Genomic DNA, 18,057 nt, shown 5'->3' with positions numbered 1-18,057 from the left:
TAATTACAAAACGTATCTTATAAAAATAATTTATTAAACAGAATAACTTTACACATTTATTCGTTATCATCATCCTCTGTAGGTTCATCAAAATCTCTAATTTTAACATCAGCATCTTCCCCGTACTGAATGATATTATCAATAGTTAATTTAATGTCTGCCATACTTTCTTCATCTTTTATATTTAATGGATAAAAACGCACAAGGCTATAATCTTCTATAAGTCTTCCTATAGCTTCTGTAAGGTTTCTATACCTTTCATTCCATGAATCTTTTTCCATGTCTGTTAATAAACTGTATGGATCAGGTTCTAAATATTTATCTAATTGCTTCCTTACATTTTTAGATAATAAATCCATTTTGCTAAGAATATTAATATGTGGCAATTCTAAATTGATCATTACACTCAGAGCAGCCATTGTACCAGATAAAAATTTTGCTCCGTCAACCATAAATTGACTGTCCACTAAAAAGATTCCACATATACGAAAATTGAGATTCTGTAACACAGTTATTAACTGACGAATAACCGTCATATGCGTGTATAATTCTATTTGACCTGGACAATCAAAAATAATGTAATCATCGTCCACATCACCTAATTTTTCCTCTAACCATGATGAATTCTCTAATAAATACCTATAAACATAAACTTGATGATATATATGATCTGTGAATGTTATTTCATAAACTTACTCCATACAGAATACAAGACCACCATTGGGTCCAAATCGTAATTCATCATCTTCCATGGCATCATCTAACTGAATTAATTCCCTTATATCAACTAAAGGTTCATAATCAAAGTATTCTGCTGCAGGATCTAAATTCACTATTTCAATCACTTTTCTTTCATTGGCGGCATGTTGTTGCATAGCAGAACAGTATGTAGACTGTTAAAAAAATATTAAAAATATATCATTGTTTTTAATTAGTAAACGTATGTCATTACAACGTTATCATTAATTCCTAAGTTAATTTCTGAATTCATAAATTTTGTATTTTATATCTGTTTTTATAGTTTTTATATACATGTAAGCAATCTTAAATTATATATTTAAATATAAAAAGAAAGAATACCTTTCCACTACCAGCTGGTCCCATTACAAGCTGTGCGTATCTCATGTTTAATCTTTATTATTATACAATCAAATAAAATACACTCGTAAGTTCCTCTTATGTTTTGATTTCACCATGTGTTATTTGATGTCAAACCTGACAAATTTAAACAAGATAAGGTTAGGTTGTTCAGGTTAAGTTCTTCGTTACAACGTAAATAAGGTATTTTAAAAAACAAAAACTTATTCATTATATTCTAATATCATATTACTCATTAGTTGATTTTAAAAGAAATTAAATTATATGGGATTAAGTGTCATAGAAATACAAATTTTCTAAAATAAATATATAAAACGCAATTTGATGTTCTATAGAAAATAATAATGTATATTCAAACCTTACAATATTCATTGTTTTTTAACTTACTGTTAAAATATTCATAAAGATATGGCGCGACCATTTTATTTAACAGTATATATATTTTCAAATTAAAGTGTATAAATTTTCATAGCTGTTATAAAAAGAAAAAATAAGTTATAACATCTCATGAAATTTTACACTGTTTTCTTAAGCATACAATACAATTTCTTAATTATATACATCTACAAATTAAACTTCATACATTTTTATTAAAAATAAACATCCAATTTTAATACATATGTTTAAGTTGTTTTGAAGTGGTCATCTGTACTTGTTGTATATATGTGACCTTCGGAAACTAAGAAATCTAATATATTGTCCATATCTGACAAAATTCTTTTCGGTACTTGTGATTTAATCTCAGATCTTTCAATACCAGATTCAGTGTCATTTCGTGCATGAATAATTTTATAAACTAAAGTCTGATCTGCCGACATTCCATAATAAGGTGAATCCTCACTTGGCATGTTGTTTATTGTACTACCATTATCAAAAGTTTCTTTGCTCTTTTCAGCCATTGCTTTAGCTTTTAATGTGACATAAGTAACCTCAAGTAGATGATTTGTTAACTCATTCAGATCTTGCAATGGATGTATTCTTAAAATAAAAAGATGCCGCTTTTCATTATTTTCTCTGAGTAAACCAATAACACGAACATAAGTATTCATCTGCATCATAAAATCTGATGTTTTTTTATCTGCTTCTAACCACTTCAACACCGTAATTGTACCTGTACATATTAAAATAGACATATAATATTAATAAATTAAAAATTAGAGGGATATAAAAATTACGAAAATGATTGCAAAATTAAATGAACCTGTTTCGTCTTCAACGTCATAGGATATTTTTGTTGCAGTTTCTTCAACGTTTCGTACTATTCCAACAATCGTAAACATATTTGCAGGAATATCCCCAAACTTTATTTCTTGAGTAGAAGAAAAAGAAAGTAATTGTCTTATCATGACAGGAACAATAGTTTGTATCCTTCGCGATTTCACATCATCCTGTCCACCTTTACGACTATCATTTAAAAAACCGCCATCAGAATTTATACTAGTATCTAAATTTGATGACCACATGATTATTTTAAGCGACCTTTAATTAAAAGCACTAACAAAATGTTACGTATTTCTGACACAAGAAATGAAGAATATAATAAAGCGTGAGGCAAAATCAAACAGAATATCCGCGCGAATTTATAATCATAAAACATGTGAAACTTAGTTCCGTTATAGAGAGGAAACTCTTATTAAAGTATTTAATGTTGGTGAGTTTTGAGAAAACCAAAAATTAAATGTATATCCGAGTGTTATCTAAACAATAAACAACAGAATTTTAATAGTGCATTATAAACTTGTCATTAATTATTATTTGCAACTGTCTAATAAAATAAATATCAATTTTCGTTATTACGTTAAAACATATTCCTTCAATATTTGAGAGATATAAATTAGTTATTCTTTATAATTTATAAAATTTCAAGTACTGAGTATTAATGACCGTTAAATGTACTATTCAATTAAATTTAATTCTAAAATCATTCATTTAATTCAGTGGTGTCGGACTCTGGCTAGCTCTCTATAGAGTTTTTCCCCTCACAGAGAGTTACCCTCTCCGTACCTACTTACCTACTTACTGTTGTATTACATATAAAGATGCTCACGTACACAGTCTCGGGCAGCTCCTAAAGTGAGGTAGCGCATGAACGTTGATCGAGAGTCACTAGCTTAAGGGGAAGCAGTTCGACACCGCTGATATGTACTATATATATATATATAAAATGTCAATGTGAATCTGCCTTATGATATCATTATGCACTTGACGAAGGAATGTTTGCTCTTTCGGTTTGTTGATTTAAAATTACCATAAAAAGTATCATGGCGTCTAAGGTCCATGTGGAAAGTATTGTTGACGAACGTCGATTACGTCGAATATACGGCAAGTGTATTATTTATATTTTAAATATTGATAAAATGTTTTAATCTTTCAAGTTTCACAAGTATTTACCTTGGATATTTGTAACCGGTGATGAGGTTATGTAACATCATTACATTATGTATTTTAGATTGGCTGGATAATGGAAACAATAAAAAAGCTTTACAAGAGATACATAAGGTGCTTAAGAAACACCCAAACAATCAGTGTGTTCAAATGCTCAAAGCTTTAGCTTTATTGCGACTTGGCAAAGAAGATGAGTGTCAAGTTATCATGGATAAAGTACGCTCAAAAGTACCCTGTGATGATTCTACTCTACAGGTTATGAGTATTTGTTACAGAGAGATACATCAACGTAAGCTTAATTAAATTTAAGGATATGAAATTGATAAAAATGTAATATTAAATTACAACATTAGATACACTTGTTTACAGCAAATAAAATTAGTGAAGTGTACGAAGCTGCAGTTAAAGCAGATCCAAACAATGAGGAATTATTGACACACCTTTTTATGTCTTACGTACGTCTTGGAGATTATAAGAAGCAACAACAAACAGCATTTGCATTATATAAACTAAAACCAAAAAATCCTTATTATTTTTGGGCTGTGATGAGTATCGTTATGCAGGCTATTCACGCAGATGAAATCTTAGCAAAAACAGTTATTTTACCTTTGGCAGAGAGAATGGTTTGTAAATAATGATTAACTTTGTAAATCTTGTCACAAAGAGATTACTTTAATTAAAATTTTAATATTTAATGAATACAAGGTAGTGAAAATAATTGAGGAAGGAAAAATGGAAGCAGAGCAAGAAGTTCAACTATATTTAATGATATTAAAACTTCAAGATAAAAGTGATGAAATGTTAAATGTTTTATCTGGACCTTTAGCTTTGCATTTATCACCTATTCCTCAATGCAAAGCAGCACTTTTGTCAAAATTGGAACGGTTTTCTGAAGCAGCGAGTGCGTATAAGGAACTTATCAGTGAAAAGTGAGTATAATATAGTATTAGAGTTTTCAGATACAATATTCTAATATTATATACTACTTATACATTATGAGTAGTACAGACAATTGGGCATATTATCAAGACTATCTTTTTGCGGCTTTGAAGTTTCAAAAACCAGAAGAATGTTTAGATTTTTTTGATAAGATTATAAGCACATCAGAGAAAAAAGTCAGAGCCCCATATTTGGCTAAGTTAGAATTATTCAAACGCACTCAAAATAAAGGAGTTGTTGAGAATGCTGCGGAAGCAATGAACATAATGCATCAGTATTTCTCACAGTTTGGAGAAAAAGACTGTGTAGTTCAAGATTTACGATTGTACTTAAATTTATTAACACATGTAGACAAATTACAATTACTTCGAAAAGTAAGTAGTAAGATATTATATTATGCTTTGTTTCTATTTATAAATGTTTACTTAAAATATTCTTTTCTTTTTTTAGATAGAAAATGATGTGGGTGTTAAACCAGAGGAATTTCCAACAACTGTCTCACAAATGCAAAAACATATTCATTTAGAACAGCTCCGTCGTATCTGTGGTTTGCATCATTCCCCTAACGTATCCATAAATGAACAAAAGCAACTAGTAGAGCGATTATGTAAATTATATGAAAAGGGTAACGAATTATGTCCAATTCAAGAAAGATTACCAACAGACTTCTGTCCTGCGGATTCTTATATCCTTTTAACTACACATTTATTGCATGAACTGTGGAGCAATACTGATGAAGCATCTTATCTCTATAGGTGATATTATTTTTTACAGAAAATATCTTCACTGATATTATTGTTTACATAATACAAATAACAAATAATTTTGTAGAGCCATGTCAATATTAGAACGTGGTTTAGCATCGAGTCCTGCAAACTTTCATATGAAAATTTTACTTATACGAATATATTTGGAAGCAGGATTAGTGGGTGCAGCGGATCATGTTTTTACGTTATTAGATGTTAAGCACATTCAGTTAGATTCTTTAGGTTATTTACTTGCTCCAATGCTAGCTCCATTCGGCCATCTTTTCTTGGCTTCTGCAACTTTAGATCACTCCAATAAATTCTTTGTTGCAAATTGTAAAGATGTATGTATTAATTATTGAATATTGAATTATTTTGAAAAATATGAAATTCTTTCTAATCTAATATATATAATGCATCATTAGAGTGCAGATCACTTAACGTTCGCTTATAAATATGGAAGTTTTGTAAAAATTCAAGAATTCGTGGAGTTGAGAGAACGTTTGGAGAAATCCATCCATTTTGTTACGACTACGATGGATAAAATGCTCCTGGAATTAAGTTTGTGTGATAGCCTCACGTCGCTGTTATCTACCGTAAATAATATACACATTCAACCTGATGAAGATACAATACATTTGAATTCATTGCGAGATAATCGTGATTTGAAGGTGATTTTAACTTTTTTTTCTAGTAAAATTATGAGATTCCAAAAAATGAATGTATTATTTGAACAGGTTGTTTGTGGATGGGAACCGTTGACAGAAAACGAAGTAGATCCTAGAATGCAAGAAGAAACACGCGAATGTATGTTAAAACTACTTGCCGCTAGGAGTTTAATATTAAAAATTTTATTAGCATGTGGGACACCAGATTTTTCTTCACTTCTAAATCGATTATCTACCGAACTAAAAGAGCTGGATAATGAACAGATACCTCTTATATTGGAAAAGTTTGAATCCGAAGGGAAAAAAAATAAACCATGTAAAATATTGGTTCCTATGGATGCAGTAGAGAGGTTGCGTGAAGCCCATTATTCTGAACAATTGAAGACAATTGCTCGACTGGCAGAATCGCTGTCTCAGTCAGGTTATCTTGACTTTGAATGTATTGAAATGCTGCGAACGTCACCATGCCTTCAGACAATAGAAATTCCTGAAAAAGATGTTCCAGTATCTTTCAAACATTTTCTATTGAGAGCATCTACGTGTAGCGAATCTCTTGCAGTTATTAGTGCCATATGCACTATGTGTGCAACTCAGTTACAACCTCGGATTTCACAGAAAAAGAATAAAAAGAAATGCTGTAAGGAAATTGAATCACTTTCAATGAATGACAATGACCATGTAAGATAATTTGGACTTTTAACATAATTTTTAATATTATTCATTTAATAATTGAATCAACACTATTGACTTTTATTATTTTATTACAGAACTGGAAAGATATTTCAACGTTACTTGTAAAAAGGATTCAAGCTTTAGATACGGTGCTTACTGAATTTGAGAAGTATCAGCTAAATACGGGACTGAATAATAGTGAAGATGATATACACGCGACGATACTAAAATATGGACAGGCTAGTCTAGGACAAAGCTGTGGACCGCTAAAATCTCGAGCTCAAATCACATTGAAATTGTTGAATAGTTTAAAGAGCTGAAATTGTACGAAAATTCTTGTACAAAGAATATCCATCCAACTATTTACTGATTTTTAAAATTAATTCATTTATTGTGTACATTATTCTTACTTTGTCCTAACCAATCATAAATGTCGATTATGTCGAAATGTTTATTACAAATTGAAATTTTTAAATCACTTAAATTTCGCACCAAATTTGGAGACGTTAGTAAAATAGTAATTTTTGTGTTAGTTAATGTTTAGATTGAAAACTTCACCAACTACTGTAAAACTGTGTAAAGATAATTTAATAATCGTCGTTTTTCTAAAAACAAAAAGTAATAGGACGGTTACGAATTCTTTTATTTGTAGTAAATCACAATGTTGAAAAGGTGCTTTAGAAACAAAATTTCTGTATAATTTCTAGCATTTCTTGACAATATAATTACAGAATTATTTAAAATGCAACTGTGAATTTAAGTAAATTACTTAAATCCTTTGTTGTGGAAACAATATATATATTTTGAAAAGTGTATAAGTCATAGACAAAATGTGTTATAAATGATAACACTGAGAATTAATTTGAAAGAAAATGTTATTTTTAGTTGTTTTATGACAAAGCTACTTATTTGTACCTTGCCTTCTATGCTGTACATTAATAAATTTATTACTTGTTAATCATGTCATTTAATTAGTGAACACATCAAGTGCCATGCTGACTCCTAAGAATCGGCATTGGACTTTCCCCTTATGTTGGTTGGTCCGTGGAGAGACTGACGGTTGACATTACATACGCTGTCGTGCCGTTTCGATCCAAACACGTTCATTATCAGCGTCACATGTTTACGACGATCAATATTTCATATTTTATGCAAAGAAGAGTAAATTACATTCACTACGCGTGTTCTCATGTAATATTATAATGCTTGGTATAATATACAGAAGGTCGTAGAGATTTTTTTCTTAAATATTATTTGTATTTTGTAAAGATGATATGTTTTATTTCATGAAATATTGTAACCACAGAGACTGCTCTTGAAAAAAATGCTGGTAGTGGAATGGGTTAAGTTATTATTTGGATGACAACCGTTCTCTGGGAACTAAGGGTATTAATAGAAAATATAATGTTCTGCCAAAAATTAGTGTAATTTATTAAGACAATTGAAATAAAGATGCGGTTTTATCACTTGTTATACTTTTGCTCGGGCATCAAGTGTATCTCACCATTTGACGGTATTAAGTGGCATGAACCAGAATTGTGAAAATTGTGAAAAAGTTTCAGACAAAATCAAAGTGACACTTAATGTCAGACGAGGTATAGGATAGACATAATATGCAATGTAAAATTTAGTCACACGTTCTTACCATTTTTATATCACGTCCTGTTATATCGACTAAGACTGGTTTTGCATGACAGCGCTATAAGTGATAGAAATGAGAATCAAACATATAAAAATTTTAAATAATAATCAATATAGTGTTGTCGATAACACAAATTCTTGTCCTACTGGGAAGAGTTCGCACGCATGCGATATGGACGGGCCACGTGTGGGAGTGAGAAACGCAGTGTGGTGATACAATAAGTTCATTACGCAAAACATGTTTAATACGTTAAGCGCCATGGAAATCTTAACCGCTTTTTCGTAGAGTTATTCTTTTGCAGCAAAGACAAGCAGGAAGAACTATTAGTTATTTGGCGTTACAATCCTTGCATTACACTATTATTAACTTAGTTACATTATTAAACATTTTCATTCGACATCGGTTACCTTGCCTGTTATAATTGTTTTCAAGTAATTTAGAAGCGTCAGTCATCGCTGATTGACATGGCGCTTAACGCGTTAAGCACTATGCGGTAACATTCATAGAGACGAACGGTTTATACCAGAGGTGTCTAACTTATGTCCCTTAATGCTAGTAACTCGAAAACAATGTTCCCCCACTATCTTTACTCAAGGAGCTGCCTAAGACTGCTATGTTAATAGTTCTATGTAGTGTTCAATACAACAGTTAACCCTTCGCGGGCGAATGTCGGCATTTTGCTGAGATTAAACTTCCATGTTTGAAATACCAAGTTGCGAACAAATGATTTAACTATTCGAATAGCAAAAAATCAGTACACAGTTTTCTTATGCTCTATGATTTAAGCATTCAGTGTTTAGCAAAATCTGCAAAAGGTTTTGTATACTTTCAAGAATCTTTGTCCGCAAAAGGTTGAAAATAAATAGGTATAGGGAGGGTAACTTTTCACACTAGAGTGCCCGTGGGCATCGACTTAGGCACCCTTGGTTTATATCCAGCACGAGTGCGTAGAAAAGAACGCGACGCGGTAGACGCGAATCTCAGATGTAGAGATTCTCCGGCTGCCTGAAGGATTTGCGAGGATGCGATAACACGTGCAGTCCTTGTCAGGAACAACAGCCGAATGGAGCGAGATAAAGTCTATCTTTTCGGAAGACGAAAGCAAAGAAGATGGCATACCTAAAAGCGCGTCAAACGAGGTCCCTAGGGACAATTTGTTATCTGGGCGACATGAACGGCGTTCGAGTACGCGCTGAGAGACGCGCAGTGAATGGGGCGTCGGAGAAATGTGTGAATTGGGCGCCACATTCGTTATTCGTTGCATTGAAAGTTGCAACGTGACATTCCATCAGGCAAATAATAAGAATAGAATAACGATTGACAGAAATTCAAACACAATTGAACAAAAAGGGGAATAATTTAATTATTGTTCACTTGTAATTGGATATCGCGAGAACCACCGTCCTGCGGTGCGTCTATCATGATCTTTCGAATCGATTATATTCGAATATTTTTAATATACTCGGCATATTTTACACAATTTCGCAGCCATTGGCCTAGCACCATCCTCGATAGGAATTACTCTATCGGCGATGCTGCTAGTTTCCAGGCCCACCACGTGGAGGTTGCTGCGAGGAGACCCTGGGAGGTGGATGGAAATTCAATTCCATCGACCTCCGTTTTTAATTCTAAATTTTATCTCTAACGCACTTATTTTTATCGCATTTATTGTTAACGCACTTATATTTAACGCTCTTAATAATACTAATACCTCGGCTGTCTTCTTTCTTGAGTCTATTCTGAATTAGAATATACATTTGTAAAATGGTTTCGAGGGAATTGTAAATGAACTGTAGTAACACTAAATGAAAAGTGTATTCTGAATAAATGAATAATGTGTCAATGTGAAAGTGAAATTAGATTAAGATTCGACTGAAATTATATTAAAAGTAGATTACAATTAGAGCTGAAACAAATAAAAATTGTATTAAGCATACATTGATAATGTGTCGATGATAAAATGACATTAGTTTAAAATTAAAGTAGAGATAGATTAGAATTAGAGCTGAAATAAATGAGTAGGATAAGCTAAAGGAACTGAAACAGAAACTGTCTTATTCGATTAGTAAATGAATACAATTTAAGAAATATAGTCGAAAAGGAAGAATACCATTTTTACTTACATTTATTTACTTACATTTACTTACATTTGTTAGCCTTATGCTAGGAATTATAGATAGAACAGTTGAATATATAATTACAAATCTAAAACATGACGTTCTTAAGGCTAGGTAAGAAAAAGAAAATGAAAAGAAAAAGAGAACTAGAAATCTATAGTATCCACAGTAGGAACTTCGTGTTTGAAACGATAAACTTTGCCGTTTAATAGTTCGACGATTTTACCATGGCTGGCGCCATAGTCAATCCGCGTAAACTCCCACGTCGGTAACATTTCTCTATTCGAGCGTTTCGCAGCCGATGGCACTAGCAGTCAAAAATGCAAATTTTTTGGATCAGAATCATTAATTATTAGTAAGAATTATTTGTTGTATTGGAAAGATTATATGCTATACTAGAATGATGAAGAAATTTCCCACGGCGGATGACCCATGCTTTTTCGTTTAGCTTAAGGCTAACTTAAAAGAGACTTAATTTTATCTTAAACTATATGTGGAGACGTTGCGAAGGTCGAAGAAAAGGAATGAATCAAGAAAGAAGTCCTTGATTCTCTAAAATGAGAGAAATTGGAGAAGGAGTCTTTGATTAAAAAGGAGATAAATCAAGCTAAAGAATAACTACTCGGCTTACTATAATATGCATCATACAATTTCGCAGCTGATTAGCCTAGCACGGTCCTCGATAGGAATTACTTTATCGGCGATAATGCTAGTTTCCAGGTCTCACCATGTGGAGGTTGGTGCGAATGAAACCCAGAGAGATTCAAATTCAAATTCCATCCACCTCCCTTTCTAATTTTAAATCTTATTTTTAACACACTTATTCCTATCGCATTAAATATTATACTAATCCCTCGGCGGCTATTTTTTATCTTGATCCTGAAATGAAGTGTTCCACAGCGACTCTTTCCTTTCTTGAGCTTGAAACGATGAAGTATCCCACGACGAACGATCGACGTCTTCTTTCGCAAACTTAAATCTAACTTAGTTTAGCTGCAACGCATAACTTATATTATACAGTCATCGCAGTATAGGCAGTGAATCAAGGAAGAAGTCCTTGATTCGTGTATGAGACGAATCAGGGAGGAAGTCTCTGGTTCAACAAGAGCAAAATGAGGGGATATAAGCTTAATTATAACTTAGTTTAGCTTTATAAAACTATACATGGGCCGCAGTATGCCCAGCAATTATCGGACCAAGTTGCAAAGGGGGTGAATCAAGAAAGATGTTCTTGATTCGACAATGTGAGAAATCAGGGAAGATGTCTCTGATTAAAAAGGGGCAAAGTGAGGGTGACGTTGAGCAATTCGCGATCAGACCACATTGCCGAGTTACGATGTTCCCTCATCTACGGATCAGAGGATGGCTTATTGCCAGTGCCAAGATCCCATTAACTTCCCTGTGCTCTGCCCTCAGAGAAAAAAATGTGGGACAGATTACAATGAAGTAGGATCTCAGCAAAGGTTCCCGCCGCAAAGACGGTGGTGCGAGCACCACCGCCCTGCAGTGTACATCGATTTACGAGAAACTTAATTTAATATTCACCAAAATCGATGTTCTATTACCATTTATTTAATTCAAATAAATAAACGTGCGTATATTTCGGGAATAAATTTGTATTGATAGCCAGTTTCAAAATCGGACAATTTTCATCATTAACTCTCGTAGATAGAAAAGTGGAGTACATTCCAAGTACCGTGTCATTGCGGTGCGACTTGAAACATTCTTTGTGTCCTTTGCTCATGTTTCACTGGTGTTTCTGTTCATTAACCTAGTCAGACGAGTCAGGAAATTTGTTTTTAATATATAGATAATGATGAATACAAATTAATTTAATGAAAATGCTTCGCATAGTTCGAAACTTAATATTTCCAAAAACGGAATATCTCGAAGCATATTTTTATATTTTTTTAGTGTTCTTTACCAAGCGAATCAATTTCTGCACTTACACTCAAATTAGCAGATTCCAAGTATCTTACATTAGTGCAAAATATTTGTCCTTCTTTTAAAAGGAAAAGGTCGGATTAATAAACACACGCGTCGATGGTTAATGGAATAAAGGGTGCAGCTGAATTTAACTAAGACTAACTAGCAATGTCAAGCAGAAGATTGCTGGCTTTTACATTGAGGAAGCACTCGAGCGATAGTTCAATTAACAGGATTACATTGCGGTTTTCTGAATCTTATCTTACATCAACGATACATAACGTTTATTAACTGCGTCGCATCGCAATGGATTACGTATTCAATTCATGTCTTATCAACAATCAGTTCAGTGACTCCACTATTAGATTATGCTACAATGATTGTCTAGCTGAAGGCTTTAACCGATGGGACCTTGAACCTAGAATTTAATCATTGTGAGGTTGGTGGGTCCTCGAGGCTCTGACACCTATCCAGACTAATTTCCACTTTTCCTTCAACGAAACTTGAATACCAAAGTCTATATCTGGCCCAGGAGAGAAATAAAATTGGCTTATGTTCATTTTGTTCCTTAAAAAAAAGAATAAATTTAATTTGTGATTGAGCTTCTGTGAAATATTCATCAACACCCTATGCTGTTCGAATAAAATATTGCTAAACCTGTTTATGAAGATAAGTACCAAAAATATCAGACTCTTTACTTCAACTCTTCAACACTGAAGACCCTTCTTTCCCATAATGAAAACGGAACTCACTGTAACATTTACTTCTACAAATGATATAAACATAAACGTCTGCCAGTCACTAATGCAATATAAGAAAGGAAACAAATTGAAAAATAAACGATACTATTATAACACACAATGGTGGTCAGATCATTAGACTTTATTCATTACCATTTGCTGTTCATTCAATCTGAATTTCGTTTAACCCGACGACGAATCAAATTTCCCAGATCACTTTGCGTGACCGATTTAAGGAGCGCCAAGCTAAGAGTGTTTGATCGTCATCACGTGTGGAACGTGACCGTCTCGCGACGTCACGGTGAAGCTCGCGAGCACGTCGGTCAGTCATATCTGTCTAATAATCGGAACGAATACCGTCCATACCGGCTCATCAGAGCGTCTTAACATTGCACATTAACACACGGATCCCCGTCCCGCGGCTGCATGTGGCCTCTATCGATCCACACGAGTAGTGTCAATAAGGTGCCATCAGATCCATTTATGCAGGACGAGTGCTTGATATAACGTGTCTAATATTAGCCTCAATCAGAGCCAATAAAGAAGAAAATAGCGACACACGAGTATGCGCCATTATTAACGTAACGTACACGTGACTCGCGACTCTTCACCAATATATAAAGGTATCTTGATCTTGAACGGACCTACATCCCGACCAGATATCTTTCGAAGCGTCAGGCTATACGAAAAGGGGATCCCCCAATAAGTAATGTTCAACCATTTTTACGTAAAACATAAAACCTCTAAAATCAAAGAACTGATCGCGATTGTCACAGAAGACTTAATTCTTCCGAGGATCAAGAAATACTAAAACCTTTCAACAAGATCCGCAAACGCGGTTACATATTTGTAAGAAATTTTGGAATTGCTAACTGAAAGTCGGTAAGATGCGTAATGCCAGTACGGAACAGATACTGAAGGACGAGGAATGCTTCGAGATAATCCGGAAGAAGCTGCACAAAGAGTCGATGGAGGACTTCTCGCTTATCACGTACGAGATGGTACCGATAGATGAGGTGAACGGCTTCATGGGCCAGTATTTCACGTTGAAGGCTACAGTGGCATGCCCGCAATCGCCCCTCGAGACCAGGAGCATTAACTTCTTCACGAAGCTGCCGCCGCCGTTGTCCAGCCCTCAATACGACTTCATGTGCGAGTACGGCAGCTTCAAAAAAGAGGTAGCTTTGTACACTACGGTTTTCCCAGAAATGCTGGACCCGCTGGAGGAGAGATGCATCCCGGAGTGTTTCCTCGGGTTGGAGAACGACGTGATCGTGCTAGAGGACATGGTCCACAGCGGCTACGAGATGACCGACAAATTAAAACCGTTCGATTTCGAGCACTGCAAGATCTTGATGAAGACCCTGGCCAAATTCCACGCGAAGTCTCTGATATTCGAGGAAGTGTACCAGAAGAACTTGCACGACGAGTTCTCTCATTGTATGCAGGAGACGCTTTGGCCTCTTAAGGAGGGCCGCGCGAAGGCGATGTTCGACGCGGCCGTGAAGGGCACCGTTTCGGTGATCGAACTAATGACGGAGCTGGACGAGGATCAGAGGATCGCGTTTAAATCGAAGATGATTGATCTGTGCGCCGACCACGCCGGCAAATTGCTGCCCTCCACGAAACACAAGAACGTACTCTGTCACGGGGACCTGTGGGCGAACAACATTTTGTTCAAGTACGATGCGGAGGAGAAACCCGTGGAATGTTGCCTCATCGATTTTCAGCTCGCCAGGTAAGGCACGAATTGACGACAAATAGAATTTGAACAGTAACAGGAATCACATCTTTCCGAATGGAATATAAGTAACAATTGTCGATTTGATATGGAACGTAATGCACAAAATCGCTTTTAGGTAATAACAGAATAAAATTAAATATTCCCCTTGTATTGCGGAAACAAGAACGTGTGAATACAATGAAGTAAAAATTTTAGTAACATTTCTGTTTTATTTAGAATTTAACTCATGGTTGAATGTGTTTCTCAACTCACAAAGAGTGAAGGTACATAAAATATCGTTATTTCATTTAAGATAAACGAATCTTTACTTGTTTTCATAAATCTACCATCTTTTTTGATAGTAGCACATTTTCTAAACGAAAAACAAAGAGTATACATTTTCTTCTATACTGAAAATGTGTGTTGCACTTTAACTAACTAGGGCATACCTAATACCAAATGAATATTGAAACAAAATTAAATCTTAGTAAACTTCTTCAACTTTCAGATACAACCCTCCAGCGCACGATGTGCTTTGCTTCCTCCAATTCACCACGACTCGAGAGCTTCGCGAAAAACACGGCGAAGAGTTGTTTAAAACTTATCACGAAACAATGGCGGTCACTCTAAAAGAAGCTAATCTGGACATTTCCACCGTACTGCCCTGGGAAGAGTTCATGGAGTCCATCAATGATTTGCGAGTTATGTGCATCACTCACGGTGTCTTGAACATCCCCATCATGCTGTTGGAACCCTCCGCGGCTAGCAAGTATTTCAGCCGCGAACCGGAACTGTTGGAAAGCGTTCTCTACGTGGACAGAACCCCGCTGATTTGCGAGCAGATGAGGGATGTGCCGCAATACAAAGATAGGCTGGTGGACAGTCTATTAGAATTACATGATCGCGTAGCCGGCTAAAGAAGGTCCCGGCAAGCAGGTTGAATCGATACAACATTAGGTCTTCGTTCCAGGATAGGTAACAGAATTACGTTCCACCAATAACGGTTGCTGACTTGGAAAGTGAGCCGCCGTCACTGCCGAGAAGTAGTCGGGATAGTCTCAGATATACAATATGAAGAACACAATCAATAAGATTAATCGATCGGTTTCTAGCAGTCAAGAAGCAATTTAGAATTCTCTTTGTTACGTGAACGTACCCCAGTTGTCTGTTCAATGCTAACTGCGGAGTATTGTGTGTTGAATATTGAGTAGTGTACGGATTTCATGCATTTATAGTACTTTCGACGTTCAACTAAACGATTTGAGAAAGTGTAGATATTGATCTTCTTTGGAATATTGCATTTCTGATACACTAGAGAATTATGTTTTTCTTTAATTGCTGATTAACACTGCTGGAAATATGTTGATCATTAGAAGTCTACCTACTAAAGAATTTTTGGTTGATCACGATTGAAGATCGCCGATTAATCATCATTATATTGCAGATTTTTCATCTATTGAAATCATTAGCACAGAAAATGAAATATTGTTGCACTTCAATTTTGAAGATCTTTTGCTGTGAAGCTGTGAATTTGAATAAAAATCTGCAGTATGATTGTCGCTATATATTATATAATCACGTCGAATTTTAATTAAGTTGAATCGATCGATCGAAGAACACCTTCACTGATTTTTAACAAGTTCAATTCATCAATGGAAACAACATTAAGAAAGAAATTAGTTAATTACAAGAATTGGACCATTTATTTTGAAAGTGGTGTAGGTCCATTTTCTCTTGTTTCGAGAAAATTAAAGGTTAACATATCTGTTAATTAAAAAATTTAGGCAAATTATATGAAGTCTGGCAATGTTTCTACTGTTTTATCAATATGTAATTTGGTTATATAAATTTGTTTTAGGCATATTTTATTAAACTGATGTATACTTACGGGCTGCAACTGGACTTACACCACTTTCAAAATTAGACAATTATAAAAATCGTTTAATTTCAATTTTGAAAAATCAAATATAACTTAAAATATACTTCATATTAATCCAATTTGTTTTATAAATAATGACAGGAGATAAAACAGAAGTAGTATTTTTAATTTTAGACGCTAATTACATTGTTAAAATTATAAGATATCGATAGTATTTACTTATGCTCTGCATGTGGTAGTGTTTCGAAATATGCACGATGCACCGGAGGTATATAAGGTAATAACTGCTTGATGTCTTTATATTTTTCATAAGTAATAGGCCTGGCATCTTGGTACAAAGGCACCAGGGCGATTTTTTCAAATTTTACCGGTCTTCTTTATAGAAAATAGTGTATGGTGCCCTTTTGAGAAACATCATCCAACATATTTGCAACCAATTCACCTGTTCTTCATTAGTGTTTTTTCTTATCTGTTTTTTAATTGCATTTTGGAGATTTTTTATTGAAACGAAATTCTCTCGTTTCGTTTCATGTAAAATGAATTTATCATGTTTTCTACATTGTGTTATTACATCATAATAATTATAATAATCTGCTGAGCCACCTACCTCTGTCAATTGGACTTACACCACTTTCATAATCGACGATTATGCAATTTCATTTACCGACCAATTTTAAATTGTACAAAACATGGGAATTTTTTAAGAAATTAAACACGAACTAGTTATACATAAAAAATTTACATTAAATTAGGCATGAATTACGTGATATTTCATTTTTTCAAAAATGGACTTACACTACTTTCAAAATAAACGGTCCAATAAATGCTCGTCGATTATCAGCGTATAGGAATCTATAAAATTGATTTAGACGAAAAAATTTAATACAAACGAAATAACCTTAAAAGAATAATTAACCCGATAGGTCGTTGATTTATTGTTATTTAATTTTCTAATAAACTAGGTTTAAATTATCTGTAAGCTGCTAAACAGTTTATTATACTTACCCTTGTCTTATGTTACAATGGAAGAGTGGGAATTCGAAGAGGTAATAGCAGTAATTACTGCAATCGCGGTGATAATAAGAACAAATTGAAAATCTCGAGGATGCGAAGTATTCCGCCAGCGTGGAAGATGGCAAGGACAGTGTCGTGAGAAGGATGCAAATCGTACGAGAACGACGTAGGACATCGTACTTGCGAGTTTCCATGCTGCCAGTATCATCCTCGTCAGACCAATGTTTATAAAGTACCTCTTTTTTATTAAAAAATGACGTGAATTCCGCTCGTTGAAGTGTGAGGCATAAGGGGGCTCTGGTATTTAGTTTTATGTATATAATTATTTATATCATCAATTATAATGAATATATAGTTATGTACAATATTGAATCTCATTCTTTAACAATAACATCAACAACATGATTAAACAACGTTCCTCATTGGTACACAAATTGTAAATGTACAGATAAAAAAGCATTAGATGAGGTCAATGAGGCATCGAAGGTGGCGTACGCTCAGCGCGCCT

General features: G+C 34.3%; 4 protein-coding genes across 6 annotated transcripts; 2 read left to right on the top strand and 2 right to left on the bottom strand.

The window, feature by feature from the left end:
- Window positions 1–13: 13 nt before the first annotated feature.
- On the bottom strand, window positions 14–1,215 carry LOC116428069 (GPN-loop GTPase 3). Its single transcript, XM_031979169.2, has 3 exons — window positions 1,081–1,215; window positions 697–893; window positions 14–639 (listed from the first exon to the last, which is right to left on the bottom strand). The coding sequence occupies exons 1-3, from the start codon at window positions 1,123–1,125 to the stop codon at window positions 57–59; spliced, it is 825 nt and encodes a 274-aa protein (XP_031835029.1). The 5' UTR covers window positions 1,126–1,215; the 3' UTR covers window positions 14–56.
- On the top strand, window positions 1,137–6,911 carry psidin (phagocyte signaling impaired). 3 transcript variants are annotated; one of them, XM_031979163.2, is made up of 11 exons: window positions 1,137–1,281; window positions 3,138–3,420; window positions 3,548–3,772; window positions 3,853–4,106; window positions 4,189–4,412; window positions 4,487–4,796; window positions 4,873–5,177; window positions 5,254–5,512; window positions 5,594–5,839; window positions 5,906–6,514; window positions 6,604–6,911. In XM_031979163.2, the coding sequence occupies exons 2-11, from the start codon at window positions 3,360–3,362 to the stop codon at window positions 6,826–6,828; spliced, it is 2,718 nt and encodes a 905-aa protein (XP_031835023.2). In that variant the 5' UTR covers window positions 1,137–1,281; window positions 3,138–3,359; the 3' UTR covers window positions 6,829–6,911. The 3 variants fall into 3 exon arrangements, with proteins under 3 accessions (XP_031835023.2, XP_031835024.2, XP_031835022.2); XM_031979164.2 differs by having other exon boundaries at window positions 1,140–1,281; window positions 3,310–3,420; XM_031979162.2 differs by having other exon boundaries at window positions 1,174–1,281; window positions 3,154–3,420.
- Window positions 1,486–2,710, bottom strand: LOC116428070 (replication protein A 32 kDa subunit). Its single transcript, XM_031979172.2, has 3 exons — window positions 2,300–2,710; window positions 1,660–2,209; window positions 1,486–1,570 (listed from the first exon to the last, which is right to left on the bottom strand). Exons 1-2 carry the CDS (start codon window positions 2,559–2,561, stop codon window positions 1,722–1,724), a joined length of 750 nt encoding a protein of 249 aa, XP_031835032.1. The 5' UTR covers window positions 2,562–2,710; the 3' UTR covers window positions 1,486–1,570; window positions 1,660–1,721.
- Window positions 6,912–13,557: 6,646 nt separating the features above from the next.
- Window positions 13,558–17,514, top strand: LOC116428051 (uncharacterized). Its single transcript, XM_031979116.2, has 2 exons — window positions 13,558–14,671; window positions 15,165–17,514. Exons 1-2 carry the CDS (start codon window positions 13,821–13,823, stop codon window positions 15,571–15,573), a joined length of 1,260 nt encoding a protein of 419 aa, XP_031834976.1. The 5' UTR covers window positions 13,558–13,820; the 3' UTR covers window positions 15,574–17,514.
- Window positions 17,515–18,057: the final 543 nt, after the last annotated feature.

This window comes from Nomia melanderi, chromosome 3 (genome assembly GCF_051020985.1).
Source record: "Nomia melanderi isolate GNS246 chromosome 3, iyNomMela1, whole genome shotgun sequence".
Taxonomy (NCBI): domain Eukaryota; kingdom Metazoa; phylum Arthropoda; class Insecta; order Hymenoptera; family Halictidae; genus Nomia; species Nomia melanderi.
The sequence above is the reverse complement of the archived record's forward strand: the minus strand, read 5'-3'. Positions and strand labels throughout refer to the sequence as shown.

Excerpts from the sequence above, each read along its gene's own strand:
- LOC116428069 (XM_031979169.2), bottom strand. The coding sequence starts at position 1,125 with ATGAGATACGCACAGCTTGTAATGGGACCAGCTGGTAGTGGAAAG. Across the intron at positions 894-1,080 it reads GACCAGCTGGTAGTGGAAAG|TCTACATACTGTTCTGCTAT; the intron begins GTATTCTTTCTT and ends TTTTTTTAACAG. Across the intron at positions 640-696 it reads GGTCTTGTATTCTGTATGGA|GTATTTATTAGAGAATTCAT; the intron begins GTAAGTTTATGA and ends TTATGTTTATAG.
- LOC116428070 (XM_031979172.2), bottom strand. The coding sequence starts at position 2,561 with ATGTGGTCATCAAATTTAGATACTAGTATAAATTCTGATGGCGGTTTT. Across the intron at positions 2,210-2,299 it reads TGACGTTGAAGACGAAACAG|GTACAATTACGGTGTTGAAG; the intron begins GTTCATTTAATT and ends TAATATGTACAG.
- psidin (XM_031979163.2), top strand. The coding sequence starts at position 3,360 with ATGGCGTCTAAGGTCCATGTGGAAAGTATTGTTGACGAACGTCGATTA. Across the intron at positions 4,797-4,872 it reads AATTACAATTACTTCGAAAA|ATAGAAAATGATGTGGGTGT; the intron begins GTAAGTAGTAAG and ends TTCTTTTTTTAG. Across the intron at positions 5,840-5,905 it reads GAGATAATCGTGATTTGAAG|GTTGTTTGTGGATGGGAACC; the intron begins GTGATTTTAACT and ends TTATTTGAACAG.
- LOC116428051 (XM_031979116.2), top strand. The coding sequence starts at position 13,821 with ATGCGTAATGCCAGTACGGAACAGATACTGAAGGACGAGGAATGCTTC. Across the intron at positions 14,672-15,164 it reads ATCGATTTTCAGCTCGCCAG|ATACAACCCTCCAGCGCACG; the intron begins GTAAGGCACGAA and ends TTCAACTTTCAG.